The sequence below is a fragment of the Protopterus annectens genome, chromosome 2.part0 (genome assembly GCF_019279795.1).
Source record: "Protopterus annectens isolate FY-2018-M chromosome 2.part0, PAN1.0, whole genome shotgun sequence".
In the NCBI taxonomy this organism is placed as follows: Eukaryota; Metazoa; Chordata; order Ceratodontiformes; family Protopteridae; genus Protopterus; species Protopterus annectens.
In genome coordinates, this window is record NC_056728.1 from 1937204351 (window position 1) to 1937223769 (window position 19419).

General features: G+C 36.1%; 1 protein-coding gene across 1 annotated transcript in view; it reads left to right on the plus strand.

Moving 5' to 3' along the window:
* LOC122792903 (CUB and sushi domain-containing protein 1-like) overlaps positions 1-19419 on the plus strand; it is a 4548980-nt gene that overhangs the window by 134785 nt on the left and 4394776 nt on the right. Inside the window, exon 5 of the mRNA XM_044060461.1 lies at positions 17520-17658. Coding sequence (XP_043916396.1) covers positions 17520-17658 — 139 coding nt within the window. The remainder of the gene's footprint in view (positions 1-17519; positions 17659-19419) is intronic.

Sequence of the window (19419 nt, forward strand, 5' to 3'; positions counted from 1 at the left end):
GCATTATCTTTCTTGGGTGGTGTAAGCCAGGGAACCTTGTTGGCTAGGCTTACTTAGGCCATTGGGCTGATAGCCTAGTACCTACCTATGAATCTATGAACTTCTATTGACTTGAAAGTTTAAGACAAAAATGGAGGAAACCAGCAAGGCATGAAACTGTCATGGCAGCAGATGAAATAATTCACAAAGACTTATGTGAATGTATGTAACCTTATGTAAACTATAAAGAACACAAATTATACAATCTGCAGTAACAACAGAAAAGTTAAGTGAAATGGTAGAAGTCAAGGTGAACCAGTAATGCTAGTGAGGTTCCTTTTGTCATAGTCATGCAAGATGGTAGAAGAATGCAAGAAATAATGAGTATTAAGAGATTTTTTTGATAGACTGGATCTTGGATACCCAAAGTAAAATTACATCACCCTGCCAGTTTAAATAGCCCATCTCGTATTGCTCACTAGATCTAAAGGCCCAGGCTAACCCAGGTAGAGTTCAAATGAAAAGATATATGTTTTGATTTACAAAATTCATATATAGTCAGCAGTTAGTTCAGTTGTCATGGTTGCCACTGCTCAATAAACAAGGGATGAAAAAATAAGCAGATTAACAGTGTAGGCAAAGACCAAGGCAAGTACCAGGTAGGATGGAGTGGAATGGAAAAAAAAAACTCAAGGTCAAAAGTCCAGAAGAAAACCAAATATTAAAATTAAACTAAATCTAAAATCTAAAAAAAAAAGACTCAGTCTTCCTCAAGTATAAAAACTCTTAAAGGAATGAGAAAGTGTAGGTGCAGTAATCCTGTTTCTCTCTAGGTGTCTTTACCATTGTCTTCTTCATGTGCTCACTATCCTGTTGTCCTGTTGCAGTGTTTTTAGTTGTCTTTCCTCTCTCCATTTTTCCCTAAACTCTTCTTACTCACATGTTAAGTCACTAAGCTACTCTTGTCTTTTTTCTTATCTGTCACATTCATAGCTTTTTTCCTCAAGAAAGAGATTCCTTCCTACCCCAATAAATTAAATCTTAGTTTTAATTTTACTCCCGGTTTGCAGTGCCATTTTATAATAATTGATTGCCTCCTCATTTTGTCATTCTACCATCCTTCTTCTACTCTCTTGCCTTCACATTTTCATTTTATTCCCCCACTTAATATGTGTGTTTTTATTCCCCTTTATGTTCTTTAGTTTAACCCTGTCCTTTCTGGGTGTTCTCTCCATGAGCTTGTTCCCTCAGTCTTTAGCTACAGTTTCCCTTAACCAGCCATTTTGGTTATGTCTCATCCTCCATATTTCTTATACATGATACAATTCCATCTCATTGCTAACTTCTGCTATGTTTCACCCATTTAGGTGCATTCCCTCAGGTTTTTCTTTGCTAGCAGCATTAATAATTAGGATAAAATATGATAAAGGTCTAAAAAATGCATGTATAACTTTTAAGCCATAATCAATATTTGAAGTCTTACTGCTTTGTCTTCCATTTGCCCCTGATACACCATGTCTTCATCGATGAATATCGTAATCTCTTCATCTCATTGTTCTTTTTGTTAAATTCAGCTGTTGTTTTTGTTCTCTACCCCTTACCATAGAGCTGATTAAATGTACATTCTTTGATGAAAAATGTTCACTTGTTTATTACAGCAAAGGATTTACATAAATGATCAGCCCATTTTATTCAAATGTGTGTTTTCTGCATAAACACCTGCCATTTTATTGTATCATAGATCCCTTTGTTTTCCTCTTTTTGTTTTCAGGTGACATCTGCCCTCTCTCTTTATTGCTGCCATTCTGACGGCCTAGCACGACTTTCTATACCATTCATGGTCTTCAACTGTATCTCAGCTTCCAAACCACTTTCTTTTCTCTACATATTACTGGTACTCTGTCTGTGTCTGTGGGGTAATAAATCCTCCTTTCTCTTCCTCTCATAACACTGACTCTCTGCAACGTGTATAGATTTTCGTAAATTTACATTCTCACCTCTTTTTACATTTGAATTTGCCTTTTCCATTGCTAACAAAATGTCTACCCGCATACTCTTTCAATAGATATCTGCAAACAAAATTCTCCCTTTGATTCCTTGATTTCCAACAAATGATTAAATTTACAGCTTCCCCTCCTGCCACCAAGACTTGTGGAGTCATGTTTATCTAGGCATGCTTGCACTTTCCTGAAATCACAGTAAGGTCATAGCCCCATCACGGACTATAATTTGCCAGCATTTACCACATAAAATGTTAAGTAATTTAATATTATGAGAAGTATGTCACCAAAACATTTGGGACAAGAAAATCAAAGGCAGATTGAAGAAATCAAGAAAGGAAACCAAAAGATTTATGCCCAGATAGAAATCTCTAGTAAGTGACTAACTGGATATTCATATATCAGTGGTAAATTATTTCCATATTCTTCACTCGACAGTTCTTGTCTGCATTGCATATCTGAGCTTCATAATAGACAGCATAGCTCTGGACATAATTACATTAGCTGCTAGCTGAGATGTGCCTACCGCTAATATTTCAGAGTGGTCCAACCAAATGCAGCTTATTTTTTAACTCTCTTGCTTATTTTCATAGGTATACGATAACCTCTCCTAGACCATATAATCACTATCAGAGTGAGAGTAGCAGATCAATATGTGCATTCTAAAGAAGATTCAGATGCCAGGTTTTATAAATTTCAAAACCCATATCTGAATGATATCCATACCTCTCAATTGTCCACATTTTTGCAGAATGTCCAAATTTTTGCCTCTTATTTTTGGTCTTCTCCTCATAAAATCTGTTTGTTTTCAAGCAAATCATTGAGTATCGGAATCACTAAATAATAAGTAATGACAGACATTTGAGTTCCAGACTTTGTTTCATTTAGAAAATACATAATAATGCAAAACCTGTTATTCTAACAAATTTCTAAGTTTATAGGAGCAATATTCTGAGGAAGGTTGGGTGCTGGGCTGGCAACTCGACACCATAAAACTTCACTGCCAATCATGAGTGGACAGGTGATCTGCTGTGGCGACCGCTAACCGGGAAAAAGCCGAAAGAAGAAGAAGAAGATATGAGCAATATTTAAAATCTGTCCCTACTTTTGGACCTTTTTCCCCCCATTATTTCTGGCTTTGTCCAGATTTCTTGCACTGAGAGGTTGAGAAGCATTGTAACATCGGGACTATGTTTGGCTACCAAATTAAAAAAAAAAAAGTGAACCACAAAATAGTGAAAACGAAACAACGAATGAGACAATCAGCAAACTGGAACATCACTGAATAAAATGACATCTAATGGCCATAGTCAGCCAACATCACACACAACTAACCATGGTGGAAGGCTGCGTGCCCACACCCCCTAACTATATATATACCAACTCCGAGATCGTATTACAGTGGGAAAAATGGGAACTTTAAAAGGTTTACATTCACTTACCATAGGTATTACATTACTTCTTGGTTGTTCGACAACTATGGCCATTCACTGTAGTTTTTTTCAATGCTGCTTTGATTTGTTAATTGTCCCATTCACTCTTTTCCATTCAGTGTTTCGCAGTTCACTGATATTCATGTCAGTAGCCGAGCATAGAACCAGTGACATCAACATGTACATAGCTTGATCCTGAGCAGAGTATATCAGTTGCATATGAGTTTCGTTATCACCACTGCTGATTTTAACAAGTGAATGGGGCAGACTGGCTTGACAATATCACCTCTATGTGAAAGTGTAGAGCAGTTCAGTGTGGTCTGACAGTTGCATGGCCCTTGGAGGTTGTCATAGCACATGCTGAGAAGGAACAAGGGCAGGCTATAAGAACAACCCACCCCAGAAGCAGAAGTGTAGTGAGCATGATCCCAGGGTGCCCATAAGCTCCATGTTGGTCTCAACCTAGATGGAGATAGGTCTGAATTAAAAAGAGAGTTAGGCAGACCTAACACTGGATGGGGGCACACCATAAAAGTGAAGCACGGAAGAGGAAAAAGACTGCAAAAAATCTTACTGTTAAATCTTGAGTTGCAGAAGGTTTCTAATATAACACTGTACATTATACTTTCTGAACTCAATTTCATTTGAAGTAGCAGATGTTGTTTACCATATAGCCAGGAATGTCACCATTTTTCATGGCATCTACAGTATACATTCCTACCTTTTCTCCTCAGTTCAGAGCTGGTGAAGATGGCAGGGCATGAACAAGTGCTAGGAACTGTAATTGCCTCAAGGTAACTGAGAATATATTGGTACTCTTTTCCAATTCCTTTCTCAAAAAATTCTTCTCTATTTGCTTTCGGGGAATGTTGCAACACCAGAGGAGCAGGGTTCTGCACATAAGTCATCATGGTCTGCACCTGAAAGCATAGCTGCTGCAGTTCCAGTTACTCAGGGGGCAGTAACATTAACAGACACATTAGGACTCCACAGAAATGAAGGAAACATAGTAGTAGGAAGCTTTGTGTTAGACTGGAATGGATTTCTAGACTTGTATCAGAGAAAAGATGCCATAGTAGAACAGTAACATTTTATAATTATGTTGTTATATATATGTTGTTATGTTGTTATAGATGATATTTCAGAATTCACACTATTTAATGTATAATGCTTAGTTTTATCACCTTGATTTTTCTGGGATACTGGTTTATCTTCTTTTTCCACTTTTTTTTTTTTGTTTTAGTGGTATTCATATTAAACATCTAAAAGGTTATTGTTTCCAGAGCAGGATATGAACTTTGATCTAGGAATGTTGACCAAATGTACTTTTGAGCCTGCAGTATCAATTATCCTTGATGTTTTGTTTTGGAAAATATGTCTTGCTATTGACCATCATGTCAGCCCAAGATGGATCTGGCAGTGTTAATGTGTTCACCATCTGTGAGGGAGTTCCATAATGACATGGTAGGTTTAGCTACTAATCCAGCTTTCATGTCTGAGGCTGTGCCACAGATTCTTTTGAGATGGGTGTCTTTCTCAACATTAATTTCCTAGGAAGAAGTTTAACAGTTATTGTAAGAGGTTCAAAATATTGAAGCCTAGCCGGCTACTGCTTATTTTTCCTCAGATTATTTGCTCAAGTAGGAAAGCATTATGTCCATCTTAGCATGCAAACATGTACATAATATATGGTGACATGCTGTAGTGGTAACAGCTCGTGTGGGGGCAGGGAGATGCATCAGGCATTGCATTAGATTTACAAGCCTGACCAGCATATATGTAAAAATCATAGAGATTCATAGTGAAGCTCATCTAAAATGTTACAAGGGATGCATATTTGTTAGACATAAAACAGCATGGCTGTCTTAAGGAAAGCGCTTGACTTTTAAATCTAGCATGTTCTTAGAAGTGGTAACAGTAGTACTTGATGGAGGTCAGATAATACAGGCTACTTATCATGTACATACCAAATAACTGGAGATTGTTTCAGAAACATATTTCAATTTTTATTTAATTTGGTGGATTAAGCATTTTTAAGGACAGGACAAAAGACAAGTTGTTTCTTTGTAGGGGGGTTACGTGTCTGCTCTAACAAAGGTTGGTAGAGGCCCCCAGTAAATTATACCGAGGAGACTTCTTTTTGGACTGTTCCCAGACCAAAAAGTGGGAATGGGTTATGGATATTCAAATATGCTGATGATTCAAAACTAGGTAACAATTACTTCAATAAACAATTGTGAAGTTTTCCACAGTGGTCTACAGAAATATGGAACTGATGCAGTAGAGATGACCTCACATTTAATGTTAGTAAATGTAGCATTATGAAACTTGATAAAATTACATAAATTATGATTATTAAACAAACAGTGAAATCATAAAAAATGATGTAATCACTAAAGAGCTGAGGATTGCCAGGTCCGCTGGTATAGATGGATAAAACCCTGACTATGCTCCATGCAGTCCAAATCCACCAAATACCATGGGCACTTGTTGGAATTAGCATCGGGGAGAAAATGAATAAGAAGGCTTAAGCCTGCTTGCCTCTGTTTGTGTGGAGGACAGAGGATGTATACTCATGAAAACACTCCAAGCTACAATTCTTGGTGGAGACCATGGATCTCATTGAGGTTCTTGTCTACAAAGAGGGCAGACTCAACAACCATGTGATGCAGAGGAGGGGCATGCATCATGAAAGCCTGCAGCACAGCAAATTCCTGCACAATAATAATTCCAAGGAAGTCAGGTTTAACACAAAACTCCCTGATCATTCTCATGTCTGACGGTGGCCTTAACAGTACACTCACTCCTAAAGATAAATGACCCATAGGGGTCTTGCAGAGGGCAAAGAATAGTTCAGTATTGCAGCCAGGAGTTCCAGGCTTAAACTAAATCATCAGAGGAGGATTGGAGGCCTCCAAAATGGGTCTACTTCACATGACTGAAATTTCATTTGACTGAATTTCATTTGATCGAGACCATAATACCGAATTTTCAAAATACTGAAAACTCATTTGACTGAATCTCATTATACTGAATTGTAAGCCATAGACATCCATTCTCCTGTGACTTGCTTGTGAAGTAAAAAGAATTACTGTAACTTATAGTGCTAATTGTCAGAATATCAGTAGTCATGTAGAAAGTAGTGTTGTATTGTTTCTAAATGGGGGTATGTCTGTTTACATTTTTATGGGAAGTAATATGGCAGATGTTTTGTGCGTTCCCAGCATTAGTGGTGGTGTGTAAACTACTGTAAGGCAAGTAAAAGGTATATCCCCTTTTCCCTACTGCAGTGCAATCCTGGAGTTAGTATATATAGTTAGGGGGTGGGGGGCTAGCCCCCCATATTGGGGGGGAGTGTAGCCCCCCACCTTGTTTGGTTTTACATTATCTGGTTTGTGTTAAGAGGTTACATAAGTAGTTTTTAAGTTCTGGAAAGAGTTAGTCAATGGTGCAGTAAGTATGCATGTCTATAGTTTACAAGTTAGTATTTTGAAATTTAGCATTGCAAGGTTTCAGTATTATGAGTTTCAGTCAAGTGAATTTTCAGTATTTTGAAAATTAGGTATTTTGGTCTTGGTCAAATGAAATTTCAGTCATGTGAAGTAGACCCCCCCCCCCCCGCAAAAAAATACATCAGTAAAGATCCAGGGTCAATATAGAAGAAATCAGTTTGGACTTATTCTGTATCCTATCCCATTCTAAAGTACATGTCTGCAAATTCTAGGAAAGTCATTGAACTACTTAATATCTTACTGATCTGACCCATTATTGAATATAGTACTGCACTGTCTACCTTTTGAGCAAGCCATGTGAAACAGCTTGAAAAGTTACAATTTCTTACTTGTAAAATCATAACACTGTAGAAGAAACTATTCATAAAGTCTTCAGGATCTGTGATCATATACCATTTTCTTAATGAATACTTGAAAGCGACCTCTGTTTCATCTTCTAGGCGATGTCTGATTGAGAAGAAATGTGAATGCATGGCTGAAAGAATTAACACCAAACTTAGAAAAACAATGCAAAACATTAATAATGATAAATCATATAATGTGACAGATATGTTATGTATCACCTTTAAAGATAAAGGATTAAGCTTCTTCTTAACCACAGCAGTCTGTCATTAAAAACCTTCATAAATAACATCTGTGTATGTGCGTGGGTGTTTGCTTGCCATTGAAGTTAACATTGGGTATGACAATCAAACTTATGCCTTATACCTCTGAATGGGCCTGTAACTGTTTAGCTGGCAATATTTCAGATATGATTGGGTGTGAAATCCTTTGTAGAGTAGTGTAATAACTCATCACTCTACAGGGCCTTCGTTTTTACAAGCTTATTTTCTAGTAAGTTCTTCAAGTGAACTTTGTTGAAACTATGACCTTGTTGTCTTTCAATTCCCACAGGAAACAATGGAAATAGCATCTTCAGTCATAGGCAAGGGAACATTTTGCTTAGTCTTTTGAGACACGTTGGAAGGTGCTTTCCCTTATTTGCATATGGATAGCTTGTTAAGTCAACTGTCATAGTTGAAGAGTCAGGAATGGGGGAGGGAATAAAGTCCAATTCTTGATATGCTAAGTATAGTAAAAGGTAAATATGTGGCTTTCAAAGGTTTACAGCCCATATTCCCACTTTAGTTCACACCATATGAATTATTTTCATGGATTATTTGTTTGGATAGATAAAATGTGATTTAATGCAGTTGGTGAAGTTTATGTGATATACAGAAGGTTGATTGCCTGTATACTGAGTTAGTGGGAAATGCAGATTCATCCTGCCAGATACCCACCATACATGGGTTGCTGACAAGAAGTTGTATCATGAACTTGTATTTTGTGGGTACTGTGGCACTAACATAGCATCATAATGCAATTTGAAAGGGTCTATTTATTCCTTATGGTCAAAATCACTGCAGGATTCAATTTCTCATTTATTACCTTGAGGAAAGTGATGGTACACATTGTAATAGATGCTACTGATCTTGGATAGAATTGGGGATGCCATATTGTGGTGGTTACAGGCTAGAAACCCTTCAGTGGCCTTGGCTTCGATGAATTCAAGAACAGGCACATCCCCATAGTCTGTCAGTTAGCTGATGGGAGAGACATATGATCTAATGAACACAAACTACGGACAGTAATTGCTAAATTACCTGAAGACAGACCATGATATACTCTGGTGTCTCCACCAGCTTGGGAGTAGTGAGTTTGTTATCTACTGCTATGAATACCTCTCAGTGTTATATCTTCAGCTCAACTTTATTGATACAATGCAGCTGTGTCCACTTTCTAATGTTCATTGAAATTCAAAATACAGCAACATGCGATACAATCAATAAAAAGCAGTAGCAAATAAATGCAAGCAAATGACAAAATATAGACAAAATTAATTAGAATAAGAAAACGTGAAAGTTAGAAATCAACAATTTAGCCTAAACAACATTGTTTAGAAACCCCCCCCCCACCCACATCCCTTACACCACAAATGCCATTTAAAAGCTCAAAGGAGATCAGTCAAAACATTAGGTCTACAATACAAATAATAGGCACGGTGTGACTTTGAATTGTGCCACATAGCTACAAACTACAAGAAAAGTGATACGTTTCACATCTGGAATTAATTCACTGTCTTTGCAAACAAAATGAAACAACTGGCAGACAAAATAATACAGAAACATTTACAACTACTTGTCAAACAACAGCATTAAAAACGTTGTTTCAAATGCCATGTTGGTATAAATGTAAGGACAGTATGTTCATCAAAGTTGCATGTTTAAAGACAAGTTTATATTTAGTGTTAAGACAAAGGTTATAATTATTGGGATAAATGTAAGAGAAATCATGATTGATGATCAGGTTAGTTTAGCATGATTTTCAAGGTGATTTTGATCTTTGTAGCACTAGCTGTCTGTAGGCGAGACATTAATCGTCATTTTTATTTTACTGGATTCTGTTAATAAATATTTGACTGGCACATAATATGCAACAACCAATCAGATGCCTATAAACAAAAATACACTGTTTTGACAGTAGCATAATTATCATTCTTTATTTGCATTTATAAAAAACAAACACAAATCCCTCTCTCCGAAAAACACAAGCATATTCACGCACTAACATAATGACAGCTTAACAATTGGCAGAAATCAAGCTTTAAAATGAGATAAGCAGCAAACACACCAGTGTTGAGCCAAATCAGATCATGCCAAATCAGATCATTGCAATACAACAATATAACACATTAAGACCTTATGCTGCTTATATCATAGACGGTGGGTTGTTACATATCTGTAGTGTAGCGAGACTAAATTCCTTGTGAAACTGTCATCTACACCACTTTGCAGAAGACATCTGTAAGTTTGGTTTCAGCTTCTTTTGTTAAAACACTGCATTCCATTTACAGATTGTAGCACAGAAGGATCTTAAGATGACAAAGTCAACTTTACACTGTCTTCTTTTCACTGAACTGTGTATTTAACTGAACTTAGTGTAATCTCAAAACAAAATAGCTCATCAAGTTTCAAAAATGCCTGAATACTGAGTCATAATTTACTCATAAAAATTGCATAGGTAGGTCAGACAATTTGTTTTAAAATGCAGCTGAAAATGGAAAAAAAACATGCATTCTACTGTCTAAAACAAGAAGAATTCATAAATCATAAATGACAAAGCAAATTTGGCAGGCAATATTTAAGAGGCAAGATACTAAACCATTCTACCTAAGTGCATGTTATGTATAATAGAACACCAAACTGCTTAGACGTGCCACATATTTGTTCTCTCATGAATAGATAATGAAATTTTAAACAATGCAAATGTGTGCGATTCATAAAATGGTGTAATAAAGGGCTTACCAGTACTGTTACTTTCCTGAATATGTAATGAGAAAATATCTGAAATATGTATAGACTGTTCCTTAAGAGTGACTGCTGTCACCTCTATAAATGACAAAATATGAAGTGTGATGAATAATCATAAAATACAGACAGCCAAGCAATCAAAAACAATTTAATTTTCTTTAATCTGTAATGTGCAGGTTAACACAGAACAATTTTCTGTTGCTATCATATATTTAGTGTTTCACACACTCCTGAATATAACAATAAAGAGAACTAATGGAGCAGGCAATAAATAAATAAATGCAGTGTGCGTTCTTCTATGTTAAGAATTTGGCTGAATATATTCAATGAAGTCTTAAGAAGAAAAAGTCAGTTTTTCAGCTCCCTCAAAAGGACATCTGTCTTTTTATATACACCATCATTCCTGGAGGAGTCATATTAAGTAAACACGTTAAACCAATTTCTGTTTTCACTGCAGATGTTAATTACAGTCAGATCCTCTAGCTTTTTTTTTTTAATAGTCTGCATGCATATCTCTCAACTTTCCAGATTTTCACAGACTGTCCAGAATTATGCCTGATATATTTAATCTTTTCCTCATGAGATGTGTGATTTTCTAGCAAATTGTTGAGGATTGAAATCAGTAAATAATGACACACATTTGAGTTTAAGACTTTACATCTTTCACAAAATGTATGTTATCACAAAACCAGTAACTCTATAATTTTCTAAGCTGGTAGCAGTATTTAAAGTCTGTACCTATTTTGGGCCTTTCACCCACCATTGTTTAGGCATTGCCCAGATTTCTTGTGCTAAGAGGTTGAGGGGTTTGTGTATGAGCATTGCTTTCATTGTTATTATTGAGAGCAATACATTAGACAGACTTTTCTGCTCTAAATTGTAGGTTTTGACTCCTGTATTTTATGCTGTCGTATATCCTGTAACTTCTTACTTGTCCTTCCACTTCAACAGTATTACAGGCTCACATATAATGCTACTGCTTTTTAAATGTCTGATGGGTGAAAGTCAAATATTATTACTGGCAAGATATACTTTTAGATTTAACATAATATGTCAGTATTTGTATTCTTTCTGCCAAGTCACATGTTTGGATGTTTAATCTGACTGAATAGCTAAAAAAATAAATGCTGAAATAGATTGAGCACAGTAAAATGCCAAAGGCAATGACATTTTACATGCAAATAAACAAACATTCTCAAAAACAGAATAATTAATTATTACCTTAAAAAGAAGGAAAAACAAGTGAACACAGACTGCAGCTGTAGCTACTGAATAAAACTAAATGCCCTCCCTTCTACATTTTTTTTATTCCCGCTACATTTTAATGTGCATCATGAATTCCTCAAAAGAAATCACAAGCCCTACGGTATTACTGGGTCATCCATAAAATGGGACATATTCTCTATGGTTTTCCATGATCATAATTGAATAAAATATAAAAGTCACTCTTTTGCAAAGAATACTAAGTTAGAATTATAGCTTAGGATCAGATGAAGACAAACAGACATGGCAAGCCTATAAGCATTGTAATAGTAGTAAATTATAAACCTGTTAGATTAACTTCAGTAACTTGAAAGCTGAAGAAATACCTAATAAATAATGAAAATATTCTGGTCTGGTGAATATTAGATCCACAGAAGAATGTTGTTGCAGGTGAAAGGTTAAAGCAAACAGACCTTACAGATTTCTTTAAATATCTGGGTCACTAGAGTAATTCAGAAGTAAAGAACACTCAGAGGCTAGATGGCAGCTAAATAAGACTTGCCCAGCTAACTGCCCATGGGTAAACCTCATGTCCTGATTAGTGCTGCATTTCTATCACTTTGCACTGTTGAAATAAGTTACTGTTTTGACATTCCTACAGCTTCAGAAAGATAGATTCAATCATTCGATATGCATTTGATGCAATAGTAGTATCAGTTGTCTTCTGTTAGTTATCAGTGTTATAACTATGGATTGTTTCTTCATGTAACAAGGTTGGTATACACTTGTATGCTATGATTTCACCTGATGGGCACAAAACTTTAGTTTAATCCCTCCTGTGTTGAATTTTGAAAGATTATACTTATCTGGTTATTTTTTCTATATGGATTTACAAGGTGATTATAGGCTGTATTTATCACCCTTCCATGAATTTCCATTGTTTCTCATTTTATGTCATTTTGATCCAAAATCAAACATGTTTCTTTAACAAGGGTCGTACATGCATTGCTATTGAGCTTTGCAGTATATAGGTTCATAGGTGGGTACTACGCTATCTGCCCGAAGGCATTTATAAGCCTAACCAGAATGTGTCGGTTTTCATCCCCCCTTAGATTAGTTCCCTGTGCCTCTGTCCAGCAGAGCCACTGAAGTTATCCCTGAGGTAAATCTTCTGTTTCAGCATTTCACATTATTTATTACATACCTGTCTTGATATAAATACATTTCACATTATTTATTGCTCACATACTTTTTCTGATATAACAAACCATTCCAGGATTTTTCCTTAGTTTATGATTTTCATTGCTAATACATATAAACACACACACACACACACACACACACACACACACACACACACACACACACACACACACACACACACACACACACACACACACACACTGTACCTATACACTCCTTTCCTTATGTTTGCATTCCCAAGTGTATTATTTTAAAAATATACTAATTACAGCATTAATGGGAATGGCCTTCAGAAATTTCTTCTATTACCTGACCCAGCGAAACTCAGTAGACAAAACTACACTTATGTGGGATCACTCGAGCAAAATAAACTCTTCCTGGTTTGTTGTTCAGACTAAACTTCATCAAGAAGATAATAGGTATAAAAAATGTTCCATTTTGCTAGTTCCCATTATATCTATGTTATTTCTATCTGTGAAATAACAGATGAAGATGAGATGTGGTACCTACAACTTTAGTAATCAGATTACTTGACAGTACACAGATGACTAAGGAACATGGCTTACATACTAGTACTCTAAATACCATAAGGATATAAAGTGTTAGAAGAAAAAGTGTCATGTTTTATAGTCCCTATTTTCTGAAACAAAAATATATATCTGAGATAGATATTTTGCACAAATTGTGCATACAAATATATCAAACACTGACAGAGATCCATGTTATGAATGTAAGATGTTCATCATATCGATCACAGCTGCAGTAGCCTAAGCTATATGGGTTATATCCTACCTTACATGTGCCCAAACCATTACTCAGCTTAACCTGAGCTGACTAACAGACAGGTTTGGTTCTGTTGCCAAAACTAATGCTCCATTTTAGGATTTAAAGGATCAATGGTTGGTTTGTGGTGTTCCATTTCTGGGCAGATAACTTCCCTTACAGGAAAAAAAACTTCCACTACATATTGTTTAAAGTCTGTGTATGTGACTCTGAGGATGCTACATCCAGGGCTGTTGTCACTGATCCTGTGTTAAGGAGTCCTTGTTTGCCTGCCTATGTTCCCAGAACCTCCCAAAAGACTGAAAAATGGCATTCTAAATTCTTCTTTGGATAGACATTTAGTCTTTGGACCATCTGCTACAGAGGTTATCAAAAAGGTAATCAGAGAGGTAAGCTGATACAATGAATCTGTCACATTTTTCATCTCTCCTTCTCCATATTTTCCAAAGGATTTTCTACTTATAGTCAGGGATCCATGTCATCTCGGCATGGACCGTACAACCTGATCATATTTTTTTTCCAGCAGTCAGTTAACCTTGTTGAACCAATGGTAGCTACTATCTCTTCTGTTGAAACTACTACACCGCATTGTGACTGTTATCAGCTTGTGAATTGACTGGCTTAATCACAATAAAACATGTATTCATAGTGTCACTAATTACTAATTTCCTGATCAATTCAAAACATTTTTCTACATCCTCACTCTTATACCTTATTTTATTCCAGGAGTTTCCTAAGTGGTAAATTTCTTCATCAAGATGACTGCACAACAAACACAATGCAAAGCAACACTGATAAACTCAACAAATTGTCACAAAATGTTGAATATTTATGCCAAACACAGCTAAATGCTGTAGATACTTTGTATTACATGCTTTCATTTTTACATGACTTCACAACTACATGGAGCCTATCTACCCTTGGTGGCTGACTGTTCTTTAACAAATTTATCAAAATCTCGATTTTTTTTAACTGGATAATAGGAGAATAGTAGCTTCTGATATACCATTAGCACCTTTGCTTAAAGCTTAGCATAGGAACTATGATGCCTAGTGGGGTCCACAAAATGTAATGAAGGTCCATGCCACATCTACAGAATGTAATTCCTGATTTCTCACTAATTGCTACCAGACTTTGTGACAATTACATTAAACTTCCATGACCCTAACCCATATGTTAGCATTACTGTCACCTGTCACTGTATCCTCTAAATATCATCACTTAATTTGAGTGGGTAAGACATTGCCTGATGCACACTGTGACTAGTGCACATACTGCATTGCAAACTCCAGCTTAGATAATGCATGTGTCATTTTATTTTGTGCTTTCTGTATCATGGGCCGTAGTTGGGCCCAGATTCTGCCTGTTTGCCCGTGCAGTGATGACTCGCACCACCGTCTGCCAAACATGGGCTTCTGCTGCTGCTGCAATTTGCTTTTCTGATTGTTTGTCCTGTGTCTGTTCCACTGCTACGGTATGTATGATAGGTGCTAATGAGATGATTCCCTACTGTGAAGCTGATTCCTTGTAACATTGTTATGTAACATGGCATGCACTACAAATATCCGACTACAAATTTCAGGTGAAAACTGCTTTTTGTCACTGGATACATCTAGACAGCAGAAGTATCCCTTAACTAAACTGTGCTCCTTTTCAACAGAGTTTCCTGCCTGTCTGTGCACAGTATCTGAAGTTGCAGATGGGGTCATCATCCATGATTCTAGCACATATTCAGCATCCTCTGCCTCACAGGGCAGTGATGCATTATATGTGACCTGCTATGGATTGTATGTCAACTGTTTATAGTGTGCTGTATACCCACCTGCACTTGAACCTACTGAGTAGATGATCCCCATGGACTATTACAAACAGGCGGATTATTGGTATAGGTGAGACATGTGCCAGACATGAGAAATGTGGGAACTGCCAGGGGTACATACTCATACTTTAGAGGTAATAAAGTGTGCACCACCTGCCATGGATGGACTGCAAACCCTTAAGCTTGATGCATCTGACAGCCTGTGAACCAGATGGTATCTTGTTGATAATGTGCATGCAATCACTGGCTTCCAGAACCTCAGTTGGATAATGTCTTAGAACTACATCATGATGGTTCTGTCCCTAGCAGAGTTTGATAGCATTGTATGCTTCTCTACATGCTGCAGTGTGATGTTGAAGGGCTGGTGTAGGATCTGCAAAGCTAATACCCTTGATATTTCTTTTGTGCCACCTGTACACCACCAAAGGTCCCTGTAGCTATGGTGACTAAAGCTACAGATACTTTTGTATCCAATAAAGTGGTCAGTACATGCATCACACTTGCACAGGGGACACAATTCAACATGACTCCATGTGGTATCCTTATCTATACATTAGTGCTCCACAATCTCCTTGTCATTCACATGGTAGTACATTAGGTACTGTCAGTATAATCTGCACTGGTGTGTAAGGTCACAACTCATCACTACATGGGCACTAACTCTGAACGGAGCCACTAGCATAAGGTGCTGTTTCTGGATGAGCTCAATCTTTGGTGACACTATTTGTACATTCACTCCCCCTTATATGCATCAGGAGTGTCATTTCAACATAATTATACAGTCTTTTGCACAAGGGTGGCCACGGTGGTGCAGTGATTAGCATTGCCACCTCACAGCAAGAGGTTCTCCAGTTCAATTCTTGGCTGGGGTGCCTTCTGTGCGGAGTCTGCAAGTCCTCCCTGTGGTCGTGTGGGTTTCCTCCGGGTGCTCCAGTTTCCTCCCACATCCCAAAGTCATGCAGTAGGTGGATTGGACACTCTAAAATGACCCTAGGTGTGAGTGCATGAGTGTGTGTGCCTTCTGTGGAAGGTTGGGTGCTGGGCTGGCAACTCGACACTGTAAAACCCCACTGCCAATTATAAGCAGACAGATGATCCACGGTGGTGACCCCTAACCGGGAAAAGCCGAAAGAAGAAAAAGATACAGTCTTTTGCATAACTTGATACCACATTGTTTTTGCCTAATGCTGAATTTCCTCCCATGCATGTCTCCACTTTATACTGTTTTATGCAATGCACAGTAATGTGTATTAATACTAATCATGGTATTGCTGTATAGCCTGTGAAGTCTATGTGTATAGCTGGGTTGCCTATGAATACATAACATAATGCAGGTTTAGGTTACCCTTCATTTCATTCCTCTGTACCTGTGGTTCTGTTTAAATGCCTTACATGTTTCCTACATCTTAGTCATATCCTATCACCCTTTTTTCCACTTTCTTGGTGCACTGGGTGTTTGCATTTACATAATTCAGGTATTATCGATGAATTGCCCTACCTTTGGCTTCATAGTCTGCAGTCCTGTAACATCTTTGTTATCTTTCCAAGCACCTCTTTCTTTTTTTGTGTTTTCTCAGCTGGATGTGAAAGCAAATCTTGCAGAGTACAGAAATGTCCCCCTTACTTTTGTAAACACATAAAATCTATACTATTCCGGAAATGTATAATCGACGTGAGCTGCATATCATAGTACATTGCAGTTTTAAAGGCATTCAAATGCTGTCCTAAAACTACATCATCAGCTCTATATGTGTTGGTAATAACATAATAATAGTAACTGCATTTTTGGCTCTTGTTATTAAACTGTTGTACTTGTATTCTTTTTTTTTTCAATATTATTTTCTTACATTCTCTGTGATGTGATTGTGTTTATTTTCCTTGTGAAAAGTGTGTCAGTCTCTTTAAAAAATATTAATCATGGTACATTGCAGATGTTCTATAATATAAATAAGTGAATATTTACTACATACAGTCACAAAAAGTCATAAAATTACAAATGGATTTCAGACCTGCTGCGTGGTAAGGAATGTTAAATATATTGGGAGATATGATAATCATTTTGTACTGCAATATTTATTTTGCAAAAACTAAGGTATTAGCCATATCTTTTTTTGTTTGTGTAAAAGGAAATATTTCTGTTATTGTAAGTGTTTTGTTCATTAAATTTTTTAGACATTAATATCTGTTCTCATAATATTGCTTTTTTTTTAATATTTGCTGTGTGTTTTCCCCCTCAGCTCCCTGCGGAGAACATCTGACAGCCTCAAGTGGTGTTATTTTGTCTCCTGGCTGGCCTGGATACTATAAGGATTCATTGAACTGTGAATGGGTGATTGAAGCAACTCCAAGAGATTCCATCAAAATTACTTTTGAAAGGTTAAGATGAACATTTTCTTTGTATAAGCTGTATATTAAAGGCATGCTGACATAAATAACAGCATATGTGAAGGCTAGGAGCTGTCACGAATGTTATGTTTTCAATGATGGCTGTGCCATATTTTACTTATTTATTTTTCTGAAATCTTATTAAATATGTCAAACAAAACAAGAGAGAAAAGAAAAGAAGGAAAGAAAAATAAAGAAAAGAAAAAAGATGAGGGCAACAGATAGGGAAAGGGGGGTCTGATACCGACAAGTTATAACACATAATAGATTCAGTCTTTATTTCATTATTTTATAAAATATAGGAAGCCAACTTTCAGTTTTGAATGCTGCTGTATAAAAAGCATAGTGTATACAACACTTGGAAAAGAAAAGTTATAGAAGCAGATACAAAGCTTTATATGATATTTTTTACCTTTTAGACAATAGCATTGTGTCTGCAGTCAATAAAAAAAAAAACAATTTAAAACACAATTTTTTCTTATAAAGCTATTACCTTCTCTCAGCCTTAACAAGAAATACATTTTCTTTCATTGTATTTTTCCTCCAATTCCCATTCATATAATACTTTTACAGATATTTTCTGTTCCTTAAAAGTAGGAATGTCATCACTCATCCATCCTCGGTCATTACTTTTTATACCCACTTGCTGGAGCATCTATGAAAGCTTAATTTGAGCTCTGAGTATTATCAGTGTAATTGGCAACATACACACTACCATCTGCATTCCAAACTTAATTTTGTCATTCCACATCAGTCATGTGAACCCCTGTATTATTTCAACTATATATATATATATATATATATATATATATATATATATATATATATATATATATATATATATATATATATATATATATACATATACATATTTTTAATTTTGTTATACAATGTATCATGTCTTCCCAAATGCCCAATATATCTAAATTGCACCTTCAGTATAGTCTGGTAATAGCATTGAACATCTTAGGTGAGCAACATATGGTTTTAAATGCTGTATGCTTTCATTTCCAACTAATTATCTTTCATGCCTGGAGCGCTTTGTAAAGCCAGTTGCCAATGAAATGTGATCAGATATCATTTACTCATATATCAGTACCTAGAATCTGTACATAACTTCAGAATGCATATGTTTGTCTTTGTATCTTCAAACTTTAATTCTGCAGAATTGTATTTTTATTATATATTTAGTTGTTTCATAAATATCTAAGCTGATGTAACAGTTTATATCCTTTTTTATTTCACAGCTTTATATTGTATATGGTAATTTTTTATTTGATAGTCTTCTTTATGCAAAACATTTCCCACTTTAATACAGTTTTTTAGTATTTTTCCTGTCATTTTTATTCCTTATGGTAATTTTTTGTATTGTACCTGAAACCCTGACCTTGCATATGCAATTATTCTCCTACAATCTTTATTCTTTTTAATATCATATTCTCTATATATGCTATATTAGCCACATTCTATAAAACATAACCTTGAAACTAATTAGTTTTAAACTTAAGATACCAGAGCAAGATATGCAGCAAATCACTGTTCAATGAGTCACAATTCCAAGCGTTATCTAAACAGATGGGTTTTCTCTTTATCTTTTGCAACAGATTCTTGTTTTCTTAGCTTATTCACATGTGCAGGTGCAGTACAATGTTTCATCATGACAGTATGAAAATGAGTTGAATATCTGTATCAGCTGTCAGAAAATAATTGCAATAGCATAGACTATGAAGTATATGGTAGAACAACACCACA